This window comes from Euphorbia lathyris, chromosome 8, assembly GCF_963576675.1.
Source record: "Euphorbia lathyris chromosome 8, ddEupLath1.1, whole genome shotgun sequence".
Taxonomy (NCBI): Eukaryota; Viridiplantae; Streptophyta; class Magnoliopsida; order Malpighiales; family Euphorbiaceae; genus Euphorbia; species Euphorbia lathyris.
This window is the reverse complement of record NC_088917.1, coordinates 86,216,616-86,244,106: the sequence shown is the minus strand read 5'-3', so window position 1 is coordinate 86,244,106 and position 27,491 is coordinate 86,216,616. Positions and strand designations below refer to the sequence as shown.

The window sequence follows — 27,491 nt, the reverse complement described above, 5'->3', positions numbered from 1 at the left end:
TTTGGACTTCAATCCAAAATAATAACAACAATCACCGCAACAGATTTCTCAATCCAAAAACAATTCGTAAGAAATCAGCAAATTCATTTTATTCAATATACATATACATTGAAACCAAAAACATATATGTATATATGTAAATCAACCAAATTACGTCTTAAATCAACATAATCAAGTAAAATCTGAAAATCACATAGAAGCATAGTCAATAGCTTCATTTGAAACCATAATTTCACAATAAAAAGAAAAATCGTGAAAAACCCCAATTTTACAAAATTCCTGCGCAATCTTAAAATATCACTTTCTGAAAGTTCTTTGATTATATATATATATATATATATATATATATATATATATATATATATATATATATATATATATCAAACTCAAAATATAGTTGATAGTTACTTACCTTGGCTATTAATTGAAGAAAACACAACCGTTCAATTATCCTCTAAATCCTGTCTAAGACGTTTTCCTCCAAACACTGCCGAAACTCAAAAACTCTTCGATTAGGACTTAGACTTATGTATAAGGATGCTATGGTTCCAATTTCGAATGATTCAGATGGTCGAATATCCGTAAATCAAAGAAACGGTGGAGAAACGGTCGAAGAACGATGAATTGACTGAAAACAAAAAAAAAAGGCAGAAAAGAAAAGATATACATCGCCCACCTCTTCAACTTTGTAGGATATATATATCAAATTTGATAAATATCACATTTGATCCTCCATCTTTCTATAATCTTTTAAAAATTATTCTAACTTTTAATTTACATCTAAAACCATCGAAATAACTCCAAACTTTTCTCATGACACCAAATAAAAATCACCCACCTACTAATTGTAATATATATTACTATCAAGTTATAAATTCTAGAAATTTAGACCCGGACGTGACAATTCTCCCCACCTTAAGAAAATTTCGTCCTCGAAATTTACATTCTCTAATCTAAATTTTCTTCCTCAAATAATCTCCAAGCTTGTGAAGTTATTTCTAATTATCAAGATTCCTCACAATCATCATAAGACCACAAATTCTAATGTTTCCCTCCATTAACTTCATCATTTATCCATATCCACAGGACATAAGTCTTAGTAACTCTAAACTTCAACCTAATTAATTCTATCGCCATAATCCACAATAAAACTTCAAATATCATTCATATCTTCCTAACATACACCAAATCTCACTTTAATAAATTTAAATCACAATTGATTGCATCAATCGCATATATATAAAATATATTTCACTTATCTCCAAGTTCTATAGACTTCAAAAATATCACTTTTGAACCGCTAATATGTATGATATTATATTTTACCATCACTCTTATAAGAGTCATTTCATAAACATCAACATCGACATCATCAATATAAACCTCATTGTGATGATACAATTTCCTATCAATAAGAGTCATTTCATAAACTTTTAAGATCAATATCACTCTTATAATTCTTCATTGAACTCCTCAAAATCATTTAAGCTAATCTGCTATATTTTTTTTAATCACCACTATATATACCATCAATCCAACCAAATAAACTCCAATCGTTTCTCTCCAAACTCCAAATAATATCTTTATACCCATAAAAGTCAATAAATCTATAATATCATTCGATTTTCTTATTTGACATATAAACACTCAATTTGATCCTTATATAAACTTAAACTATAATCACACAAACTTCAACTCAAAATAACTTCTTTCATCTTTATCTCTTAATTTCATACCTCAAACTGTGCTTAAGATCAGAAAAACTTTATCCTCAAAATTCATATCTTAATTATTTCCTCAAACATTATTTAAGCTTACCAAATTTTCATATTTATTCATCAAATCATGAACTCTAATATATCCTCCCACTTTACTTCTCATTGATCACTAACATTAATATCTCTCTAAACATCATTTATATAACTCACAGTAATTCTAAACCTCAACCCAATGAAACATGAATTGAAATTTCAGATCTCATTTATTCAACTTAAGATTCTATAATACACTAAATTCATGTTATAATATCCCAATCATTAATCAACTTTTAAACCCATTAAATGAAACCTGCATATTTTATCTTTCTCAATCTCATATCTATTATCTTCAATTGATCACTTTATCATTTCCTCAATCTCCTATAGTCCTAAAAAAAACCAACTTATCATGTAAACCATTAGCAATGTCTCTCAAATAAGGAGAAAAATCAAAGCAAAAATCAAATTTTGGTTTAACGCTAAAATGACCAACATATACCGTTTTCAACATAACTTTTTCATACGGAGTCTGATTAAGGAGATTCAAAAACCCCTAGAAACGTAAGACAAAGATAAAGAACTTTCATGTAGGACTCTATGACAGATTCAGCTTCTATCTAGTCGAAAAATGCATAATAAGATTCAGATACAAATCTGATTCTCCCTTAGCACCTATATAGACAATTCTCTATTATCTCTAGCTCAAAGTTATACTTTCCTCATATCTCATATATATATGGTTGTAAGCTACCTATTAAACTCTCAAATATCAACTCCAAGTCATACTTAATATCAAGTATGTAAACCATCTCGCCAAATATCAAATAATTTACTAATTTTCATACACCCAATATTTTACTAACCATCAAATCTCATTTCTACCACTCATTAGCTAGTTACTCAATCCTCGAACAATTCCAAATTATTTCTTAGCTTTCACCAAATATCCATATTCCTCAATTACTATCGATTATTTCTTAACTATCACCAAATATCTATATTCCTCAATTACTATCAACCTTAGGTCCGAATAATTTAACCTAGAGCTCTGATACCAAACTTTCACGCCTGATGCCGATTGAGGTCGTCTAGGGTCGGGTGTGACAAAACCACTACATACACCTGCTTTTATATTTCAGTTGCGGAGATTAGGGGTCATTAATGTTCATCTTCCAGCTTGAGGGGGGATGTTAACCTATGTAATTGATCTACTGTTAATTATTCTCTTGTATTATCTTACTGTTTTATATGTACTTACTGCTTACTAATGATTTTATAATTTGTTGTATATGATCAGTTATAGCTATTCTATTTCTCATATAATTAGTATATGGATGTAATTGTAATTGTGTAAACAGTCCCTTTATGATGTAAGGACTGTCACTATAAATAGGGAATCTAGGAGTAGATTAGCCTATGATTTTAGTTTTTCTTTTTTCCTTCTCTGTATTAAGGAATCAGATGAAGTCTTTACGACTTCATCTTCTCCTTTAACACTACTGTAATTTATGTTCAAGTTTTAGTACAATACATAATCTCTTTCTTCAAGCATATATGTTAAGATTGTCTCTTCCTCTTCAAATCATAAGCGTACTCTGTCTCTTCCTCTTCAAATCATAAACATATTCTGTTTCTTCCTCTACTAATAATAAACGTATAATCTCTTCTCTTCTAATAAATGTATAATCTCTCTTTCTTTTAATAAGTTTTTATTAATAAAACTGCCCCTAACTGCCAAACTTTCCAAAAAAACTGATCCTAACTACCAAAAATTCTAGAAAACTGCTTCTAAGTGCCAATGTGCGCTTTGATGTGCCTTTGACAACTGCTCTTGGCACAAAATAGCGCACCAGGCGTGCGCCATGGTGATTGCGCCTCGTCGTGGCAGCCCCATGGCACTAAGGCATGCGCTTGGTGTGTCATAGGCGCACCTTAGGTGCGTCATTAATAACTATGGTTGGTGGCATTAAGTCAATTCGGATCTCTCAATAGGCTTATGATCATCGGGTTGCAATGTGTTGTAACTCGCTAATTGAGTGTCTGATCCTTTCAAAAGGGCATGCCCCCATGGAAGGTGATTGAATTGAAACAGGCTCTGAATGCACTTTGGTTTATGGAGGAGCCATGGAAGCTGATTTCGATTGGTCGGGTTATTTTCATGGCATTTTTTACTTGCAAAAGGCAATGGATTTAACTCTGAGTAAATGTATTGTTAATGATAAACCGAGTTCCTTTCTTTTACAATAATCAAAAGTGAAATTAATTCAATGATTCAAAAAGTAAAAATAAATAAATATATGAACCAAATAAAAATTAAGAAGTAAAATAAAGAGTAAAATATAATTTTATAAGGAAAGTAAAAGTTGAAGTTAGTATGAGGGGGGAAAGAGAATATAAAACCTTATGGGGTTGAGAAAAGAGATTAGAGGAGTTAGTGGTAAACCCAAAACCAAAAATGGGTAAAAGAAATGATTGCATTAATAAAACAAATACTTTTGTTGAATGAAATATCTACTTTCTCTTATCCTTTTCTAAACCCCAAAACAAACGTCCCTTAAAGTTTGTAATTTATTTTCTAGAGTATAAAGTTTAAATATTCAAATTTGATCAAAACAGTACAGTGCTTATGGAAATTCTATAAAAAAAATTTATCGTTGGTCTGTTTTGAATGAAAATAGGGTTGAAAAGCACCGAAATTCGGGAATCATGCCAGTTAGGGCTATAAATGAGCCGAGCCGCTCGGTGGCCGGCTCGATTCGGATAGATTTGTAAACGAGCTACTTGTGAACATGATTTACTGGCTCGGTTCGTAAACGAGTCGAGCTTGAGCAGGCTAAAGCTTGGCTCGAAAGCTCGTAAACAGGATCGATTAATATTTTTATGAACAAATTTTAGTTTTGTAGAAAACTATATAGTTTTGTGTTAGTTCACAAATATCCAAACATAATATTATTTCATTTGCTATTAGATGAGTTTGTTCACAGCCATAATAAATGAGAAATAGACGAACTATTTGTAAGTATCATGTTTATTTATTCATGAACTTTGCTTGAGAATTTGTTTATGTACACAATTAAAGAGCTAGTTGCTAGCAAACTTCATAAATATAATTAACGATTTACTCATAAACAATTTCATAATGAACAAGTTCAAATAGGATTTTAGGCTCGAAACAAGCTCGAAGCTTGGCCCGAGCTTGTTTATTTTCTAATAAGTTGAACCGAGCTCGAGCAAGCCAAAGCTCGGTTCAGGTTCGAGCTCGTTAATTTTATAACGAGCCCAGCTTAAACAGGCCAAAGTTCATCTCGGCTCGGCTTGTTCACAGCCTACTGACAGTAATTACAAAATCACCAATTAAGTGGTCTTTAAAATTATTTTAAATGATGACTTTTTTTAAAGGCTGGCAAGGGAGTGCTGATTGTAGGGATCCCAACTATGTTGGCACCTACAAATGACTTTGACTTAGTGTTTTATTTTTTCTAAAGAAATGGGATAATGGATGACTTTGACTTTTCATCTTCACATTCTTTATTCATTATATATTTAAATTAAGTGTTTTGCTGGTAAATTGTTTTGATTTGGAACTCCATTAGAGATATTTCTTTTCTATTATATTTTTCTTTGTGCGTCTGTGTTGAAACTATAGAATTTAGGGACCTTATAATGTGTTTTTCAAAATATAGGGACTAAACAGCGTGTTAGATAAAAATTAGGGGATTAATAAATTATTTACTCTAGAATTTATCCATTGAAATAGATAATTTTTTTTAATTTATTTATTGAAATAAATAATCCTTGACTACCCATCTAAAATTTTGAAAGTGGGTTTACTTATAATTTGATTTTTTAAAATATATTTTAACTAAGTTGAAAAAATTAAAAATGGAGAATTAATAAACCCGATACTCCATAAAATGGAAAAACAAAAAACCAAGAAATGATAAAAGGTGAAAGGGTAAAATCAAATCATTTAGTCTTCATATATGAAATGGTGCAAGTTTAATCGTAATATTTCCAAACAAGATCAATTTTAGTACTATTTTATAAAAAATAAAAAAAAAATGGTTTGACTATTATTTAACTGTCAGTTTAGACCTTCCAAATTTCCACTATGTATTAAGTATTTCTTCAAATTCCTTCACTTAAGGGTAAATAGCTACGATAATTTTTTTTTTGACAGAATGTCTGAAACTGCACAAATCACATAATTATATTAGGAAGTTTTTAAACCACGGTACTTTGTTTGCAAAAAAGGCCAAACCTCACTCTTTTTTGTAAATTACTTTAAGAATAATATTGTTAGTAACTCTTTCGTTCTTTACAAATTATCCTAACAATTTAATCTTTATTTAGTTTTTCTTATTCTGTCAAAAATTAATTTAATTTTAATTTATAAAAAGATAAATATAATAACTAGCGGCCTGAGGCCTATAAATGCTAGAGCCTTTCCTGATAACATGTATATATATTAGTGTTAAGAATTTATAAATTGGGGCTTAGAGTTTAACTTTTTAAGGATTGATGGTTTATAAATTATGGTGTAAGATTTATTTTTAGAGTTTATGATTTATTTTTAGAGTTTAGAGTTTATACATTTGGATTTAGAATACTTAATCTCAAGGTCTATAAGATTTATATTTTAAAGTATAAGGTTAACAAATTAGCATTTGTGGTTTAATTGAGTATCAATGTGCCTACGCAACAAATTGAAAGACAAATTTAAGTTATTAATTGAATCATGGAAGTTAAAATCAGATGGATATAAATACATCCATGTGGTACCTATGAAACTCGAGCCACTACTCGGGATCATAGCTCACATGGAATTATCACAGAGAATGAATTATCAGTGCAACCCAATCTCACAGTCTTGTCCCGAGCATCGATCCCGTTAAAAATCAACTTGGTACATCAATCATATCAAATCTCGTCAATCAAGGACCAAACAGGATTAGGAGATGCCAAATCCCAATCTGCGGGCACTTTGCCTAACGTAATACAATACGTTCCAACGCTTATAACTATCTCTCCGTGTTCGATCACAATATATATAGAGTAAGATACCTCCAAAACATACTACTTCATTTATGTTGATTAAATTTATACCTTAGTTTGGATATACTATTATGTTCATTTTTATGTCGTCCTTAAAACTTAATTTAGGTATCGGAATATCAGAATAGATTAGTGGGAATTCAAAATACTATTGAAAGTGGATGACTTTGACTTGACCCTACTAATTGAAAGTGGACGACCTTATATTTTAGTGTGTTTGCACCCTATTAATATTATTCATGTATATCTTGAAGTAGAAGTTGGGTTGGAAACAAATTTAGGTAAACATATGAAGATGATTGGGTCAAACAAGTTAGGCCTGTTCTTTTTTACTTAATTTCAGTATAAGTAAGTTCAGTTCAGTTCAGTTCAGTTCAATTTGGTTCGGTTCAGTTCAGCAGCATTCAGTTCAATTCAGTTCAGTTAAGTTCAATTAATTATTTGGTGTAGTTATGTTCAGTTCAGTTCAGTAACATTCAGTTCAGTTCAGTTAATTTAATTTAATTTAATTTCAGTAAAAAAGAACAGGTCTTTGTGGTAAATTTGTGATTCAACATTTTTCCTTTTGCATGTCTTTTATAAGAGAAGTATAAAAACAAGATTTTGCGACAATGATTGTGGTTTCAGGATCTGGTACTCTTTATATTTTACAAACTCCATCATTTTAAAAAACAAAACTGGTGTGATTATTTATCTAAAAGAAAGCGATTTGGAGCAATTAAAAATATTGACTTTATAAATTATTTAAAAGACTTAATAGACATCCATCCGCTTAAACTTGTAACTTTTTTTTACCTAGCCCCCTCAACTTAGGGGACAACCTCTCAACCCCCTTAACTCTTCAAAAACATCACATACAACCCCTTAAACTTGCAAATTTTTTTCACCTGGCCCCCTCAACTTAGGGGACAACCTCTCAACCCATTCAACTCTCTAAAAACATCACATATAGCCCATTAACGCCTACGTGGCTCTGACATGGAATAAGTTGGGATTGCACTCATTAGAAAGCGCGTGAAGGTTGGCTTTAGAAACTTAAACGGTAAAAATATCCCCTTTCTTCTTAAATCCCTATCGTTTTTCTCCTCAGAAATCCTTCCTCTTTTCTGATTCCTTTGATTCACCTCTTTTCTGTCTCCGATCGGTCTCCGATTCAAGTTCAACAGTAAGTATTCATCTCCTTCATTCGTCATCTACCTCCTCCTTCTTCTTCTTCTTCTGAGATAATTTTTTTTTGTCAATTAGGTTAGGGCTTGTGTTGTTCTTGAAACCGATTTCATGGTGGGTACTCATGAATCATGTTTTTGTGGTGAATATGTTGTACTTAAGGTTTCGTGGGAACCTGCAAATCAAGTAAGAAGACTCTACGGATGTCCAAATTATGGGGTAATTTATTGGATTTACATGGAAAAATTTAAGAAAAAAATGACACGTGACATTGGTGTGGTCAACAGTCCAGCGCGTTTTCTACACGGGTCAATATTTTGACCGGATATAGGGGTGTAAGGGGTTGTATATGATGTTTTTGGAGAGTTAAGGGGGTTGAGAGGTTGTCCCTTGAGTTGAGGGGGCAAGGTGAAAAAAAAATACAAGTTTAAGGGGTTGTATGTGATATTTTGGAGAGTTAAGGGGGTTGAGAGGTTGTCCCCTAAGTTAAGGGGGCTAGGTGAAAAAAAGTTACAAGTTTAGGGGGCTGGATACCTATTAAGCCTATTTAAAATACAAGAACTAACTTTACAAATTAACTATATAAGTATTATTTTGTCAAAAAATTTGACTTATATAGTTTTTAACTACAAAATTCACAAAGTAGATACTACTGTTCGTGAACTTTTAAACCACGAACACTGTCTTTGCAAATCGGTAAAACCATAAAGTTTATTTTCGTATTTTTTTTATTGGACTTCATTAATTTATAGATGTCGAGTTGTCTATGATGATATGCTCAACGATAAGAAAGTGATTCTTACATATGCTTTGTAATGGTTCGTTTCCTACTACTTTGTTGGGGTTCCCATAAGTGGGAGACACGTTCTGTATTCTATAGCTCCATGAACTTGTATAAAATATTCATTTAGCCTCTTGAGCTTGCGTAAAATGTAATCAACTAATCACTCGGTTGTAAAAAAGTAAGTTAAATGCGGAATATGTATTGTATACGTCTTAGATTGTTATTACATAATTCATAAAATAGATTAAAAGGAAAGTTCTTACTTGCTTAACTATAAAATTTGTCTTCTTTAATATTATAACCGCAAACTCCGATGTTGATCGTTTTACTTTTTTAAAGCCGTATGTAATAGCATTTAAGTTGTACTTTTTTTTTTGCAACTAAATGATTAATTGATTATATTTTAAGCAAGTTCAAGGGGGGTTCACTGAACATTTTATGCAAGTTCTGAGAGCTCTTGAAACACTTCAAAAGTTCAAAAAAAACAAACTGTTTGAATGTATTAGGCCTATTATATATGAAATTAGCAATCCAATTCGATAAATATTTTATTTGTAAATTTTTATATCATAAATCTATGTTTATAAATAGAGAAAAATAATATTAATTATTATTATTAGAAATAATCACCGAATCTAATTTTAATGTTTTTTATAAAATGCAAAATTGGTTATAATTTACGAAATAGTCTAAATTTAACCCTAACATTTCCAAGTAAGATCAATTTTAACCATACATAATAAAAAAAATCAAATTACTATTTTCACAGTTATTTAAATCTACATGAGATCTTCCAAACATCAATTATATTTAGGATATTTAATGAGTTGCTAATACATATAGAATTTTTTTTTTTAAATTCTAACAATAAAGTCCACAAATCACCATTTTTTTTTATCAAAAGTCTTTAAAATGTTGAGTATTACTAATATAGTTAAAATAACAAACAAAAAATGTACGAAACTGCTTCAGTTTATCAACACATTTATTTAGAATATTTGATGTGAGAGTTAATAATAGTCGAAACCTTTTTGGTAACATAGAACTAAAATTGATCTCGCTTGAGATCGTTGGGATAAATTTGCATTATTGAGTGGAATGTTTTCAAGTGATAATATTTTTTTTATCTTATAATGGACGACTTTGACAATTGTTTATATTATAATGGATGACTTTGACAATTGTTTATCTTATAATGATTTGATTCATTATATATTAAATTAGTAAGAATGGCCAATTCCATCATCATACCTCAAAACACAACACTTTGATTTCTAATGGGCAAAATACACTGTTTTTTGTTTTTTTTTTTAGAAATTGCTTGTAATATTATTATATGGAAAAAAACCTCATACGATTACAGATAAATACAATATCCACGAACGGATAAAAATGACTACACAGAGCAAAAAGAACCCATAAAAGGTATAAAAAATACAAAACAACAATATATTTCTCGTTAATCCAAATCAGAAGAAAGACATCTGCAATCCAAACTTCATTCTTTAGACCATTCTGAATATTTGGATTTGAATTCTTTTTTTGTTGCAACCACGTAGATTTATTGATCAACGGATAAGATAAATCATTTCCGCTCTTGCTAAATCCGAAAAAAGCATAAATGAAAGAATAATATAGAGCAGATACAATCAGACAAATAAGGAGTACCGATCAAATATATGAACACAGACTAAAAAAGCAACAAAAAAAATATAGAAATCTAACCCGGTGCGAGGAGGAAGAAGGAAGATCCTTCGTCCTCCTCAAAGTAGATCAACAAAATATAGAAAGGTAAGGAAGAAGATGAAGTTAGCAGTTTTTCTTCTCTGACTCTTAGAGAAAACATTTTTCGACAATACACTGTTTTTTTGTTAATATTGACTTAATGAACTAAAAAAGAAAAAAATAGAGTCCTCGTAATATTTTTCTGCCAAATAAATAAAAACAAAAATAATATACTACACTATCTATAAAAATTAAATCTTGTAAATCTAATTTTGTTACTATCAAATTCTCTTTTTCTTTTAGTAATCAATAGTATGCATAGTCAAAATAATATTATTAGAACCTTTCAAAAAAAAAAAAAAACATTAACATCTAATACCTTAAATTAAATAGTCCCAAATTAGACTTTTCAATGTTTAATGAGTGGGGGTAAGGGAATAATTGAGTTTTTACACCCATGTGGGCTAAGATTGTAAGTATAAATATGTAGTTTGAAATGCTTTTATTCTATACCAATTCCTCAAAACCTTTCACATTATTGAACTATTGAGTGATTATGGAGAAAAGAAATTTTTTATCATTCATAATTGTTCTGTGTTTGATGTGTTTGCTTAAATGTGTAGATGAAATCAGAGCTACGAGTAATATCAGCACTGATGAGGATGCACTGATTGCCTTGAGAGCTCATATCACAGATGATCCACAACATCTGTTAGCATCCAACTGGTCTAATGATGCATCAGTCTGTGATTGGATTGGAATTACTTGTGGAACTCGTCATGGCAGAGTTACACAGATACTGCTTATGAACATGTCTCTAACAGGGACAATTCCTCCACAAATTGGAAACCTTTCGTTTCTAGTCGCTTTCTCTTTAAGCAATAACTTATTCCATGGCTCTCTGCCTCTTGAACTTTCCAATTTACGCCGATTGAAGAGGTTTAGCTTGGGATACAATCTTTTCAATGGGATTATCCCCTCATGGATTGGATCTTTCTCCAAACTTCAATTTCTTGGTCTCTTCTATAATAGCTTTACAGGTTAATTTCTTTTTTCCCCCTATCTCGGCTTTCTTTCATGTTTTGAAAACATTCCAATCCGTCTAACTTTGGAGATTTGGTCATCACGCACAAAACAGTGTAATTTTAAACCTAACATTTACGAGATGGTTCAATTTCAAAATTCATGAGTTTTTTTAATGTGTTATTTTATGTTCTGGCCTAAGGGTGTTCAAAAATCGAACCAACCTGAAAAAATTGACCGAATGATGAATTTCGATTTTTTGGTTTGTTTTCCAATCTATTAGATTCGGTTTCAGTTTTAAATATTAAAAAATATCGATAATATCAGTATTTTCAATTTTTATTATAAAATAACCGAATTAACTAAACCGAATGAAATAGAAATTAATTAGATTCATAATTTAGGTTGAGAATTTATATGACCGAGACTTTACATTTTCCTCTGACCATCCAACTGACATAACTATTTATAATTCTTTTAATCAATGTTAGGTCTAATACATTAATATTGTTGGTTGTAATGCGAACTGTGGTAGTAGAGGATTGGAATCACTTTGATTTGATATCTTTTTCTTGTCATTATATTTTAATAAAGTTTAATTTTTAGTTTTCAAACTTTGCTTAAATTTTATGTTGTATGCTACTCAACATACGTAACTATGTAAAATTATAAATTAAACTAAATTAATTAAAACTTATAAAATTATATATATTAATTTTACTAGTTAGCATGTGTTAACCGAAAACCAAACCAAATATTTTGGTTCGATTCGGCTTGCTAATATTATTTGGTTAGGTTCGTTCACATTTTAGTTGGTATTTGGTGTTTTGTTATTTCGGTTCGGTTAGGTTTTTAAACTGAAACGACCAATAAACACCCATATAATATTAGCAATCTTTATATTCTTCAAGTTCGATATTTATACAATAAATAATTATTTATATTCTTCACTGTGATTATTGGATTTTTTCATAAATTTAATAATTTAATTTGCAATCTTTCATTAAATATGTTTATTTATATTTCTGCTTTAGAATTCTTGTCTTAGAGTGTCAACTCATTCACTGGTCCAATTTTTTTTGCACTCCATTCACATGAAATAAGTTACAAATTTTAAGATTGTTTTTCAACCATTTGTAAAGATATTTAAATAGACATTTTTGAAATTTCACCATGCTTCAAAACTTATATCTTGGCTTTAACTATTTTAAAGGTACCTATAACATTCATTTCCTGATCGGAGATAATTACTATGGAAAAAAAAATCATCCAGGGGTAGTTGATCATTCTAATTTTGATGTCTTAAATTCTGGATCTATTATTTTTGTTCATGTCTTAAGTTCTCGATCTTTTATTCGTGACATCTACTTGCATTTTTACATATTTATAGTTACATGAGCATAAGTAACAAATTATTTATTTGATAGGGGAAATTCCGAATTCCATTGGAAATCTTACATATTTGGAGGTGTTAAATGTAAGAAAAAATTTCATAAGTGGCAGGATTCCTTCGTCTATTGGAAATCTGACACAGTTAAAGGAACTTATCTTGTCAGAAAACATGTTGACAGGTATTAATATCGTAACACTTTATTATATTGGTATATTCACAAGCGCAATATGATGAATTTTTAATAGCAGCTATATGATATGACATTTTACGTAAAATTTGTTCACTTTTGCTATTGGGTTTAAATATCTTAAAATTTGGTTGAATTTTTTGGTAAATATATTTTTAATTTAGAATTTCATCCCAATAAATTTTTATAGTTGATAATTGGTTATCAAAACAACCTTCTTTAGAAACACATCTTCACTTTAATTATTGAATTTCATTATTGGTTATCAAGTCATCCTATGTTGTTTTTGTTTACTCTTTAACACTAACTAAAACTGATACAGATTGAAAGCGATAAATGGAGGTTTTAATCGTAAACCAACAAAGAGTTTCTTCTCTAACTAAACTAGAAGGAGTGAATCCCAACAACAAGGTATAAACCTCAATTCTCAAAGAGAATAATGTTTTTGATTGATAAAAGTTGCCGTCATTCTTACAAAGTGAGGGTTTAATACTTCCCCTTAATGATAACAAAAGACAAGGATTACCCCTACTAGGGTTACAATAAAGCTATCCCTAAAAGGGTAAAATAGGTGATACGCCCCGACAAACAGTACATTGGTACAGGTACGGATTGTCAGGGTTGTTGGTGAATTACTTCGGGAGGAAGTGAACCTAGAGATCCGCCCAGGGTAGATGTTGATACGCCTCCTAGCGTACTCCTAGATTCGCCCCGCTTGCTTGCCTTGGGGATCCGCCCTCCTATTGCTTGTCTTGGGGATCCGCCCTCCTAGGTATAACCTCCGTGGGCCTGATGTCTGGGGATTCGCCAGAGCGCCTGTGATCAGTGATCTCAGTTAGGATGTCCGCATCATTCTCTCATTCTTTACAAGAACTCGGCACCGATTCGCCCTGTTTGAACACCAAAGGACCATCCGGCTTCCATGGGCTAAGGTCACGGATGTTGAAGGCGGGTGAGATTTTACCAAGCCAGTTCGGCAATGCTATATGAAGGCATTGGCATTGACCTTCTTGGTGATCTTATATGGCCCGTATTTCCTAGGCCGAAGCTTGCTACTTGCGGCGATGGCGAATCTCTCTTTGCCCAAATATACCATAACCTCATCCCCGACTTTAAACTGTAGGTCCCTGCGTTGCTCATCCGCTTTAGCCTTTAATTTCTGGTTTCTCTCCTCAAGAGTCTCTCTCACCTCTTGGTGCATCTGTACATAATCCTTGGCCAGCTGGTTGGCAGTCACGTTTCCTTTAGGAAAATGGGCTATATCAAGGACGTGATTCGGGGTCTTTGTGTATACCACCTCAAATGGAGATCTCCCAGTTCCCGAATGTACATAGCCGTTGTAGGCGAACTCAGCTTGGGCTAGAACCACATCCCACATCCTGGGCTTATCCTTACACTTGCTGCGCAGTAAGTTTCCCTAGGTTCTATTGACCACTTCGGTCTGTCCGTCTGTTTGAGGGTGGGCGGTGGTACTAAACTTTAGAGACGTATCAAACAAAGCCCACAATGTCCGCCAGAAGTGACTGAGGAACTTCGTATCACGATCCGAGACAATGCTCTTAGGTACGCCATGTAGCCTGACAATCTCTTTGAAGAATATCTTAGCAGTCGCTGAGGCATCATTAGTCTTGCGACATGGTATGAAGTGAGCCATCTTTGAAAACCGATCGACCACGACAAAGATGGAATCCATGCCCCTCTGAGTTCTGGGTAATCCTGGGACGAAGTCTATGGACAGATCCTCCCATATGGTCTCTGGCACAGGCAAAGGTAACTGCAAGCCTGCATTTGTAGTGCGCCCGTTAGCGGTCTGGCAAACATAGCATCGTTCTACTAAGTAGGCAACATATCTCCTCATCTTAGGCCAGAAATAGCGGGAACTCACTGCTTCATATGTCTTATCTCGCCCAAAATGCCCTCCCAGGGATCCGCCATGTAGATCCCGAACAACCTTCTCGCGAATGGAAGTGCAAGGTAGGCAAAGTTGGTTGCCCCTCATGAGATACTCATCCATCAGGTGATACGCTCCATCTCCATGCTGGTTCTTACACTTTTCCCAGATACTACCAAAATCAGGATCCGCTATGTATTCTCTTCGGATGTGTTCAAAACAATCGGTCTCCAGGTTAACTGTCTTTATTAGTGACACCCTTCGACTTAAGGCGTCTGCCACCTTGTTCTGTTTTCCAGCCTTGTGGATAAGCTTATAGGGGAACTTATCTATGAAGGCGGACCACCAGGCATGCATGGAGCTTCGAAGTTGCTTCTCACTTCCCCGGTATTTGAGAGCTTGATGGTCATTGTAGAGGATGAACTCTTTTCCCACCAAGTAATGTTCCCATACTTTCAACGCCCTCACTACAGCATAAAACTCTTGATCATACGTTGCCCACTTTTGCCGTGCCTCACAGAGCTTCTCACTGAAGTATGCAATGGGCCTCTTTTCTTGCATCAAGACACCACCAATCCCAAGTCCACTGGCATCACACTCAACTTCAAACAGTTTATCAAAATCGGGATACGCCAGCACTGGCGCTGTACTCAGCTTTTCCTTGATCAAGGCGAAGCTCTCTTCTTAGGCGTCCGCCCACTCGAACCCCCTTCCCTTCTTCAAACATTCCGTCAACGGGGCCACTATGGAACTGAAGTTCTTAATGAATCGGCGATAAAACGTTGCTAGCCCATGAAAACTCCTGATATCCCCCACGTTCCTCGAAGTGGGCCATTCTCGGATGGCTCTTACCTTCTCCCCATTAACTTGGACCCCATCGCCACTAACCACGAACCCGAGGAAAACCAGACTTTCCATGATGAAATCACACTTCTTAGTGTTGGCGTATAGCTGGTGTTTCCTTAATAGGTCAAACACTATCCGTAAGTGCTCCACATGCTCCACCAAGGCCTCACTATGGATCAGGATGTCATCAAAATACACAACTACAAATTTTCCAATCACGGGGCGAAGCACCTGATTCATTAACCTCATAAAAGTACTGGGGGCGTTGGTCATCCCAAATGGCATAACTAACCATTCATACAATCCATCTCTCGCCTTGAAGGCGGTCTTCCACTCATCCCCAGATCGGAGTCGTATCTGATGATAACCACTCCTGAGATCAATCTTGGAGAAGACTCGAGATCCGCCAAGTTGGTCCAACATGTCATCCAACCTTGGAATCGGGAACTTGTACTTGATGGTGATCTTGTTAATAGCCCTACTGTCGACACACATCCGCCAAGACCCATCCTTCTTCGGTGTGAGTAAAGCTGGAACGGCACAAGGACTCATACTCTCCCTAACGTATCCCATCTCGATGAGTTCCTCCACTTTCTGTCTCATAATGTCATTCTCCTTTGGGCTCATTCGATAGTGTGGGAGGCTTGGTAAACTAGCCCTAGGCACAAGATCGATATGATGTTGGATGTCTCTCAAAGGTGGTAACCCACTTGGCAGTTCGTCAGGGAACAGATCTTGATACTCGCCAAGTAGGCGGGTCACTTCATTCGGCATCTCCCTTTCGCCCCTTCGGGCGGACTCGTGATTCGCCTTAACCATTACCACATACACCATCAAGCTCTCTTCACATTCGCTGCCAAACGATTTGTGTGTAGGACAGACTACCAAGGTAGACTTCTCGTCGGCCTTTGGCTCTCTCATCATTGGTGTAAGGATGAACTTCACCCCATTCTTCACAAATCTGTAAGTGTTCTCCCTGCTTGCGTGGATGGCATCGTTATCAAACTGCCAGGGCCGGCCCAACAATAGGTGGCAGGCATCCATATCAACCACACCGCAACAGACTTCATCACTATAATCACCAATCACAATAGGTACCCTGCATCTCTGGGTCACCCTAAGTTCACCCACGTTTTTGATCCATCCCACCCTATAGGGGTCGGGATGCGCCTCCTCCAACAACCCGAATTTCTGAACGGCGCTGCTGCTCACAATGTTCTCTTGGCTCCCACTATCTATTATCACATTGCATCGCCCACCTTTCACAAGACAGCGGGTCCTGAATAGTCGGTGCCTCTGATCTCCCTCTATTCGGTTGGAGACTAACAGACGCCGTACCACATGAATGGCGTATCTCTCTTTATCCGCCTCATCATCATCTTCTCCTAAGGGTTCACAAAATACTTCATCCCCTTCGTCATAGTCATCTTCATACCTCTCCACCATGTTGGCGCTCTTCCTCCTAGGACACTCATTGGATCTATGGCCTGGTTCATTGCACCGAAAGCATTTGAAAGGTGCTGGCCTTGCATACAGGTTGTTGCTTTTAGGTGGTATAGGTGCTTCCTTGTATGGCCTAGTATCTCTGACAGATCCTCTTCCCACACTGTTGACCTTGGCCCCACTGGCACTCGCCACTTGCTTGCCTTTGTCATAGGACCTCACGTTATCTCTCCCTCCAGGCGTATACTCAGTAGTGGCGGATCTCCTGGATCTCCCGGTTAGTTGAGATTCAGCCTTGAGGGCCAAATTCCTAGCATCTTGTACCCGAACCACCATCTGTGTGCCAATACGATCCTGGATGTTGTATCTCAACCCTTCTAGATACCTAGAGGTCTTTTGGCTTTCAGTTTCAGACAAGTTGGCTCTCGCCGAAAGCCTTAAGAACTCAGAAGTATACTCATGGACACTTCGGGTCCCTTGAGAGCATCCCCTGTAGGAGCTGTAAATATACTGCTCATAATCCGGCGGTAAGAACCGCTCCCTCAACATCGCCTTCATCCGTAGCCAAGATCGAATCGGATCTCTGCCCCCTCTTCTTCTTTCTTCCCTCATCTGATCCCACCAAACTGATGCGCCACCCTTCAGGCGATACGCCACCAGCCTTACTTTCCTCTCATCAGGAATCCCAGCATACTCAAAGAAACGTTCAACTTCCGATAACCAGTCTAAGAACCCCTCTATATCCAGTTCGCCTCCAAAAGACGGTAAGTCTATTTTTAGCTTAAAGGCATCATCTCTATCAAAGTTCCCTAGACCTGGGTATCCCCTAGCAACCTCCACTCGTCGGTTGTCAACAGGCCCAACATCCCTCATAGTTCTAACGGTATCATCATTTCCGATACCCTCAAAGTCATCACTATCACTATCAGCGTTATGCACAATGACAAAGTTGGGTCTTCTTACCTCAGGATCCCTATGATCCATTTGTGGAAGCGGTTGTTCAAGGGATCCTTCCTTTCTCTGGGTCGATCCTCCCGCGGTTGGTCGGATTAGCGCCAGAACCTCTAGCTTGAAGTTTTCTAAGGAGGTGGTTAGCTCTAGGAACCGTTGATCGGTCTGCCTCTGCCGTTCATGGTTGGCTTGGATTTGCTCCGCGAGGTGCTCCCTCAGCTCCTCATACCTCCGGTCACTGGTTTCCATGGAATCTTGCGGTTGTCGGGGTTGAACCATTGCCAAAAGAAGTTTCGGGTCAGGAAACGATCGGCTCTGATACCAACTGATACAGATTGAAAGCGATAAATGGAGGTTTTAATCGTAAACCAACAAAGAGTTTCTTCTCTAGCAAAACTAGAAGGAGTGAATCCCAACAACAAGGTATAAACCTCGGTTCTCAAAGAGAATAATGTTTTTGATTGATAAAAGTTGTCGTCATTCTTACAAAGTGAGGGTTTAAATACTTCCCCTTAATGATAACAAAAGACAAGGATTACCCCTACTAGGGTTACAATAAAGCTATCCCTAAAAGGGTAAAATAGGTGATACGCCCCGACAAACAGTACATTGGTACAGGTACGGATTGTCAGGGTTGTTGGTGAATTACTTCGGGAGGAAGTGAACCTAGAGATCCGTCCAGGGTAGATGTTGATACGCCTCCTAGCGTATTCCTAGATTCGCCCCGCTTGCTTGCCTTGGGGATCCACCCTCCTATTGCTTGTCTTGGGGATCCGCCCTCCTAGGTATAACCTCCGTGGGCCTGATGTCTGGGGATTCGCCAGAGCGCCTGTGATCAGTGATCTCAGTTAGGATGTCCGCATCAAAAACAGTACAGATATAAGAAGTTCTCCATAATTAATTTTCAAGACCTGTATTTTTTACTATTTTTTAAAGGGTAACTAATTTATTACTCTTCTAAATTGGATTTCCTCTTCTGAATTTTGAAGATAAATAGTAAAGAGTAATTTAGCCAAGTCATAAACGATAAAAAATCTAACAAACAGACGAAAGAACTAAACAATGACTAAACAGTGCGTCAAAATATAAGGACTAATAAATTAATTACCTTTTGAGTACTTATATGTTTAGCTGCAAATACTTTATTGGCCTAATGCTTCCACAACCCCCTTAACTTGTCTAAATTAGTTTTATCCCCTCAACTCCATAAAAGTGGTATTTCTCACCCTCTCCACTTGCCATTTAGCACCCCAACTCATAGAATGTCCTATTTACCCCATTAACTCCATAAAAGTGGTACTTCTCACCCCCTTACAATCTGTTATCGATGCCTAAATTGATACCTTTTTTAAACGTTAAACATATATTGGTGTTATTTTGTAAGTGGAACCTAAATTCATACTTCTCCAAAAACCATAGGCCTATTTTGGTACCTTATCCCTACATATAATGTCTTTAACTTGTTTAACAAAATAAAAAGTTAATATTAAAAAAAAAAAATTCAAACTCATTTGAATAAGTCCTATTAATTTTGCACTATAAAGGGGTAAGAAATACTACTTTTATGGAGTTAATGGCGTAAATAGGACATTCAATGAGTTGTGAAGGGGTAAAATGACCAATCTGGACAAGTTAAGGGTACCATTTTTAAGGAGTTAAAAGGATAAATAGAATATTCGATAAGTTGGAGGGAAAAAATGATCAATTTAGACAAGTTAAGGGGGCTGTAGAATAATTAGGCCTACTTAATTTTATCGTAATTATGTTAATGTATACATAAATTGACCATACCACCAATGCAATCTTATAAATTTGAAGTTCTATCTGAAAAGGAACTCTACATATGGTAAAGTTCCTTTATCAATAGAAAATCCAACTCATGTAAGAATTATTTGCTTTAGAGAAAATAGGTTAACAAATTACAAGTATAAATTTGTAAGACTCTGAGATGTTAAATTTATATTCACCTATAGATTATTGGGAATGATATGACATATTCATAAAATATCTTTAATTTTTTTATTTGGTTTAAATATCTTCCTTAAATTTTAATTGAATTTTTTATAAACACAATTTTAATTTAGAATTTCTTAATGAATTGTCACTGCAGGTAGCATTCCTCTTGAAATGGGTAACATTATTTACATGGAGGAGCTACATCTTGGATATAACAACCTTGATGGAATGGTTCCCTCTAACATTTTTAATAGTTCAACATTAATAGGGTTGTCCTTGCTTTTTAACCATCTCTCAGGAAGTCTTCCTCCAACATTTGGTCTCCATCTTCCAAATCTTAAGGGAATTTATATTGAAAACAATAAGTTCCACGGTCATATTCCCACATCTCTCTCTAACGCCTCTAAACTCGTTGACATAGACTTCAGTTTAAACATGTTCTCTGGCTCTATTCCCTTTCTTGGTAATTTAAGAAACCTTCGAGTTCTCAATTTACCACTAAATCATCTCACTAGTCAATCTTTATTAACTTTATTTTCCTCATTGGTCAATTGCAAAAATTTGATACGTTTAGACTTGGGTGACAATCCATTGAATGCTACTCTGCCAATTTCTATAGGAAACCTATCTTCTTCCCTTGAATATTTCGGAATGTATAATTCTCGACTAACAGGAAGCATTCCTAAGGAAATTGGTAACTTAACTAGCTTGATTTCATTGGATCTAGGACAAAACAATTTACAGGGATTCATTCCTAAGACAATTAGAAAACTGATGAAGCTTCAAGGATTACTTCTTCTGGAAAATATGATCCAAGGGTCCATACCTTCTGAATTATGTGGTTTACAGAGATTGATAGCCATAGATTTTGGGAGAAATGGGCTCTCTGGAAATATTCCTTTTTGCTTGGATAATCTCACTTCTCTTCAATATCTCTATTTGGTATCCAACAAACTTAATTCTACTATTCCGTCAACTCTGTGGAGGCTTAAAGATGTCCTTCAACTCAATCTATCATCAAATTCCTTAAGCGGTGATCTTCCAATAGATATCGACAATTTGAGAGCCATTACATTACTTGATTTGTCTGGAAATCAATTATCAGGTAGTATCCCACCCACCTTTGGAGGACTCCAATCTCTAGAGCGTCTCTCTTTATCTAATAATAGATTGGAGGGTTCCATTCCTGAATCATTTAGTGATACGCTAAACTTGGAATTTATGGATTTATCAATCAACAATCTCTCAGGAGAATTGCCAAAGTCTCTCGAGAAATTAAAACATCTCAAGGTTTTTAATGTGTCCTTCAATGAATTACAAGGAGAAATTCCTAATGGAGGGCCATTTATGAACTTACCGGCCCAATCATTTCTAGGAAATAAAGCACTTTGTGGGGAACCTAAATTCCAAGTCAATCTATGCAGAACCAACAATCAGAACCATTCAAAGAAAATCAAGATAACACTGGTTGCAATTGTATTAATAGCTTTGGCACTTGGAATTGTTATTGTCATCCTAATTTGGTATTGTAAAAGGAAAACAAGATTGTTGACTCACCAAGTGAATTTTCCACCTTTACCAATATGGCAAAGAATTTCTATTCATGAGCTTCAACGGGCAACACAAAAATTTGATGAGGTGAACTTGCTTGGCAGGGGGAGTTTTGGTTCGGTATATAGAGGGAATCTTTCAAATGGCATGTCTGTTGCAATTAAGGTTTTCAATTTGGAGTTAGAAGGAGCATTCCGGAGTTTTGATGTGGAGTGTGAAGTATTGCGTGAGATTCGACATAGAAACCTTGTGAAAATAATCACGAGTTGTTGTACCACTGAATTTAAGGCTTTAGTCATGGAGTTCATGCCTAATTGGAGCCTGGAAAAGTGGTTGTATTCTCACAACTACTTTTTGGACATTTTTCAGAGATTGAACATAATGATTGATGTTGCATCAGCAGTTGAATATATTCATCATGGTTCTATGACTCCTATTGTTCATTGTGATTTGAAGCCCAGTAATATCCTTCTAGATGATGATATGGTTGCTCATGTAACTGATTTTGGCATAGCAAAGCTCGTAGGAGAAGATCAATCTTTCTTACAAACTATAACTCTTGCAACTGTTGGATATATGGCACCAGGTGATGTTTGATTTTATGTATATATATTATACTTGAAATAGTAATTATTTTCTTGGCGAGATTGACTAAATCAAATTCTAATACAGAGTATGGATCTGAAGGACTTGTTTCTATAAAGGGCGATGTATATAGTTTTGGTATTCTGTTGATCGAAACTTTCACGAGAAAAAGGCCTACAGATGAGATGTTTAACGAAGATATGAGTATGAGACAATGGGTTAAAGCGTCTTTGCCTTCTGGAGTCAATCAACTTGTAGATGACAATTTGGTTAGGGTCGACGAACGTCACTATTTGGCTAAGATAGATTGCACATCTTCGATTATAAACTTAGCCTTGAAGTGTTGTGTAGATGTACCTGAGGAGAGAATTAGTAGCAAAGATGTTCTAAGTGTTCTCAACAAGATCAAAGTTAAGCTTCTTAATGATGTTCAATAGTCTGAATAAGTATGTAATCGTCCATATAATAAAATATATTAATAAAAGTTAATTTATAGTGCTAATGTTTTAGTTAATTTTCCTTTTATTCTAACAATGTTTTCATTAATTAATATTTCAGTTATTAATCTTTACTGTCATAGAACCGATTGAATTAAAATCTCGAGCTGATAGTTAAGGCTCAATCATATATGTTATATTGATCTCTGACACACACCCACATGCAAACGCCCCTTGGGTTTGTAGCGTGCATAACACATGTCCAACCCGCCATATGTTTTTAATTCCACAAATTAATGAGGTTGCCAGAACTCGAACCCTCGACTGTTTGGTCCTAGAGGCTCTGATACCATGTCATAGAACCAATTGAACTAAAAGCTCGAGCTGATAGTTAAGGCTCTGACATTTACAAAGTGTTTTTACCTCAATAATGCTAAGAAAAATTAAGCAAACATAAAAAGAATAATTTAGTTTTTTTGCTCCTCACCTATCCAATTAATGAAATTTTGCGCAATTTAGATGGAGACATAGCAGAACCGTTAAGTCATTGACACATGGTGATAGGTCGATACTTCAATTTGATAGGTTTTAAATTAGGGATTTGTGTTTTACTATTTACTTTTTTACTCTAATTAATTATTTTGACATAATGAAATTTATGGGGAAACAAAACTTTAAAACATGCCACATATCAAAATATCATCACGTGTTAGATGCATAATGATTTTGTCGAGTCTACATCCAAATTGGGTAAAATTTTACTAATTGGAATAGATCGGAAACCAAATATAATGAAATACTAGACTAAGAATCCAACGACGAAATTTTGAATAGATAAAGAACTATTACCTTTCCTTTCCTCTCTAGCAAATTTTACGTCTCCTCCCTATTCCTTCTTTTTTTTTACTTTCTATATTTTGATTTATTCATAACAATCTATATATTTTATGATAATTCCTACTAAAATAACCCACCAAAAAAATTACTAAACTGAAAATACAAATTTCTTAATAAATTATGGATATAGCAAAGATTGGATTGAATGAATAATAACCAAATAATAAAAATAAATAATCAACTTTCAAATGATATCATTTTAAACATTAAGGATAGTATTTCTCTTGAATCAATATTGAATGTATTTTTTCACATTATTCCAAATAATAATAAACAAAAACTCTGAAATCGCAACTTGAAATAGAAAAATAATATAAAATTAAAAATATTCACAAACAACGTTTTAAGGAAAAAAATAGGGGCACTAAGAGTTCCATAATTCACATTTATGAGAGTTTCATACACATGTCAACATATGTTTGGAGAAAATTACATTTGACATGGAACTCGAGGAACCGAACCCCATAAGCTTTAAAATGAGTAATCATCGGTTAACATATAAATCTATGTTTATAAATATAATATTGTTTGTTTCAAAAAAAAAATATAATATTGTTTTTTTATTTAATATCGAAATAACATTTAATTATTCTTATTAGAAATAACATTTAATTATTCTTATTTAGGAATAACAGTTTTGATCTTAACGTTTTTGGTGAACTGCATATTTGGCTCTAACATATGAAATAGTCTAAATTTAATCGTAACATTTTCAAGTAGGATCAATTTTATTCATATCTTACTAAAAATTTAAAAATACTCTTTCGGCAGTTATTTAACTGTCATATCGGACATTCCAAACATCATTGTAACTAAAATGTTGAAGGGTAAATTTTATCAATGGTTCATGCTGTCTTCGAAGAGAAAAAGATGAAGAAGTTTTAGTATAGGCGGCAAATGCACAAGTAGACGGCATTTCCTTTGAACGGTTATTGAATAAATTGCATACTCCGTTAAAATTGAAACCCATGTTTGGCAGAGAGTGAGTTGCGCAAAGAAACAGAGCTAGTAAGTAATTGGATATAATTTGAGGGAGACGAGTACGAAGTGAAGATAGGAAGAAATAATTTGAAGAGAGAGAAAGGAATTTGAATCCTAAAGGAGGAAGAAGATGAAAAGGGAGAGGAGTTAGAGAGAGAAATTGAGAAATGGGTAATAAAGAAAAAGGGTAAAAAGGTGGTTAACTTTTTAGGAGTTGAAAAATGATGAGGTGGCACGTTGACCAAACGTTGACTAGTTATTTTTACGTGTTGTACACCAAAATAGGAGATCAGCTATAAGGTCGTACATATTACTGAGACAAAATGAAGGTTGTACATCAAAGTACGAAATGGGGCAACACTTACCCAAATATTTAATGTGTAACTAACATAATTATAAAAAAAAAACTTGTTAAAAATCCTAATGATTTAGTATGTCATATATAAGTTAATCATAATTTTTTTTTTTTATCAAAGTCTCTAAAATGTTTACTTTATTATTGCTAATATAATTACAAGGGAAAAATACAAAAATAAACCTTGTGGTTACACCTGTTTTCGATCAACACCAATGTGGTTTAAAAGTTTGCAAAATGGTAACTTGAGGTTTATTCCGTTAGCAAACACATACCAAATTGACTAATGATGTTAAAAGTCAAAGAGAAAAGAGTTAATTTGGTCCTTATATTTATTTATTTTATAAATTAACCTCTCTTATTATTTAATTATCACAAATAAATATCAAAATAAAAAATAAAAATCAAATACACATTCTTCTCCATTTCTCCCTAATTTCTTTTTTTTTTTTTCTTCTTTCTCTTTTCTCTCTTTCCTCTTTGTTCTATACCCAGTGTTGGGCCATGTTGGAATATTACCTTATTATCAGAGAGAAGAGGGACAATTTGATCCCCCCGCCCAAACTCAACTCTTCACACTGTACAAAACTGATAAGCTTTAAACAAATACCAAAAAACACAATTTGGGAGAAGAGTACCCAAGTTAGAAGAGAAACTGAGAGTAGAATAAGGAAAAGCTTTTGATATTTCAACAAAGAGAGGAAGAAGAAGAAAACATATTAATATATTTCTTTCTTTCTTTCTCTCTTTGATTTAAACAGAGAAAACGAAGAAGATTTACCTCGACTGAATTGTTAGTGTATTAGAAAAATGTCAGGTTACATTGGGATTCTTGTATCAGATCCATGGCTACAGAACCAGTTCACTCAGGTCGAGCTTCGTAGTTTGAAATCTCATGTAAGCTACTGAAATCAACTTCAAATCCTCCGGAATTATATGTTTGAATGGCATTGTATTGTTATTTTCAGAATTTACACAATGAATCACAAAATAAGAAATGATTCTATGTTTCGTAGATAAGTTTACTGAATATAATGTTTCAATTGAATATTCGACTGGATCTTTTAGTGGGAGACTAAAGTGGAACTTCTGAATGGACTGGTATATTTGAAACTTCATGCTCATGCCAGTGCAAGAACAGGAAGTGTCACAAAGAATTCTGCTGCATTCCTAAAAGCTGCAACCACAACATTACTGCTAATAATATCTAATTATCTATCAACATAATTAATATTATTAATAGGATTATAAATGTAATAAAGAAAATAGAAAAGGGGTAGTTAGGAACTTTTACTTTTGTAATTAATAAAGCCGTTGTAATTAGCAGTATAAAAACAGAGTTGATATCTGTTTTACATTTAATAAAAAGTTACACCTCTTTTTCTTATTCTTCAATACTCTTTAATTCGCTATTTGTAATATGGTATTAGCGCGAACGTTTTCGCAACTCAACTTCTGAATCAATTGATTCAATTCATTTTTAATCTCTTTTCAACAATTAGTTGGAATTTCTCTTATCTCTTGTTCTATTTCCAGTACAAAGAACAAGATCTCTCTCTTTTGCTGTTTCCAATTCTGATTTTAGATCGAGATCTAAAATGCTGACAGAAGGAGCAAATTCAAATCAGAATCCACCGATTGGTTCAATATCAAGTGGTAACAATCTTGATCTTTCTCAGAATCCATCTAGTCATTTCTATCTACATCCAAATGAAAATCCTGGTCTTACTCTGGTTTCTCAAGTTCTCGACGGAAGTAATTGTTGGTCCCTTATAACGTGACAAGTTAGTTCCAAGGGGGATAGGAACTATTTTAAAAATTGTCCGTTAAGGCTGACTTCTTTTTCTATGAAAAAATTTACACAGCGTCACTAAGTAGATTCAAGACACAAGTTTAGTCAACTTGTGACTAAGTCCGCTTCTTTACTTGAGTCAGGAAATAACACTTAGAGTAACTCAGCTTCTTAGTAAACTTAACTCAGCGTGAGTTCTTTACTTAGTCAGTTTTATAGCAAGCAATATATATTAAAGGAGTTTAAGGGTTAGAAAGATATTACTCAGCAGACTTATCCTGGTTCGGCCTCTCCGCCTACGTCCAGTCCCTGGAACTCGTTCCGAGCTTTTTGAATTCTCTACTGAGCTCTTTAAAGGTAGAGCACGAAACCTTTTACAAATAGAAGCTGAGTATAATAAGAGTACCTTCCTCTATACCTCTACTCACTCCTATGCTACCGCTGAGTATTATAACCGAGTATTCAGCCTCTCCTTTCTATTCTTTTAGAAATGATAATGAGATTGTCCTAAACAACAATTGCTAAGACACTTTAGATGATTGAAGAATCACTCTAGACTTTTACACAATAATATGGAAATTGGTGTAAGGATTTTTGCTTTGCTTTTCTCACAGAATCTTCGAGTATGAATTTGGTCAGCGTTTCGACTACTTGAAGTTCTGCATCTATTGAAGCAAATGGATGGCCTTTATATAGTGACATCTGAGGCACCGGT

At 34.4% G+C, this 27,491-nt stretch overlaps 1 protein-coding gene across 1 annotated transcript; it reads left to right on the top strand.

Annotated features, from left to right (window-relative positions):
* Positions 1 to 11,021: 11,021 nt before the first annotated feature.
* On the top strand, positions 11,022 to 22,809 carry LOC136204158 (probable LRR receptor-like serine/threonine-protein kinase At3g47570). The gene is made up of 4 exons (XM_065995355.1): positions 11,022 to 11,528; positions 12,939 to 13,082; positions 20,333 to 22,315; positions 22,402 to 22,809. Exons 1-4 carry the CDS (start codon positions 11,045 to 11,047, stop codon positions 22,749 to 22,751), a joined length of 2,961 nt encoding a protein of 986 aa, XP_065851427.1. The 5' UTR covers positions 11,022 to 11,044; the 3' UTR covers positions 22,752 to 22,809.
* The last annotated feature ends 4,682 nt before the right edge of the window (positions 22,810 to 27,491 follow it).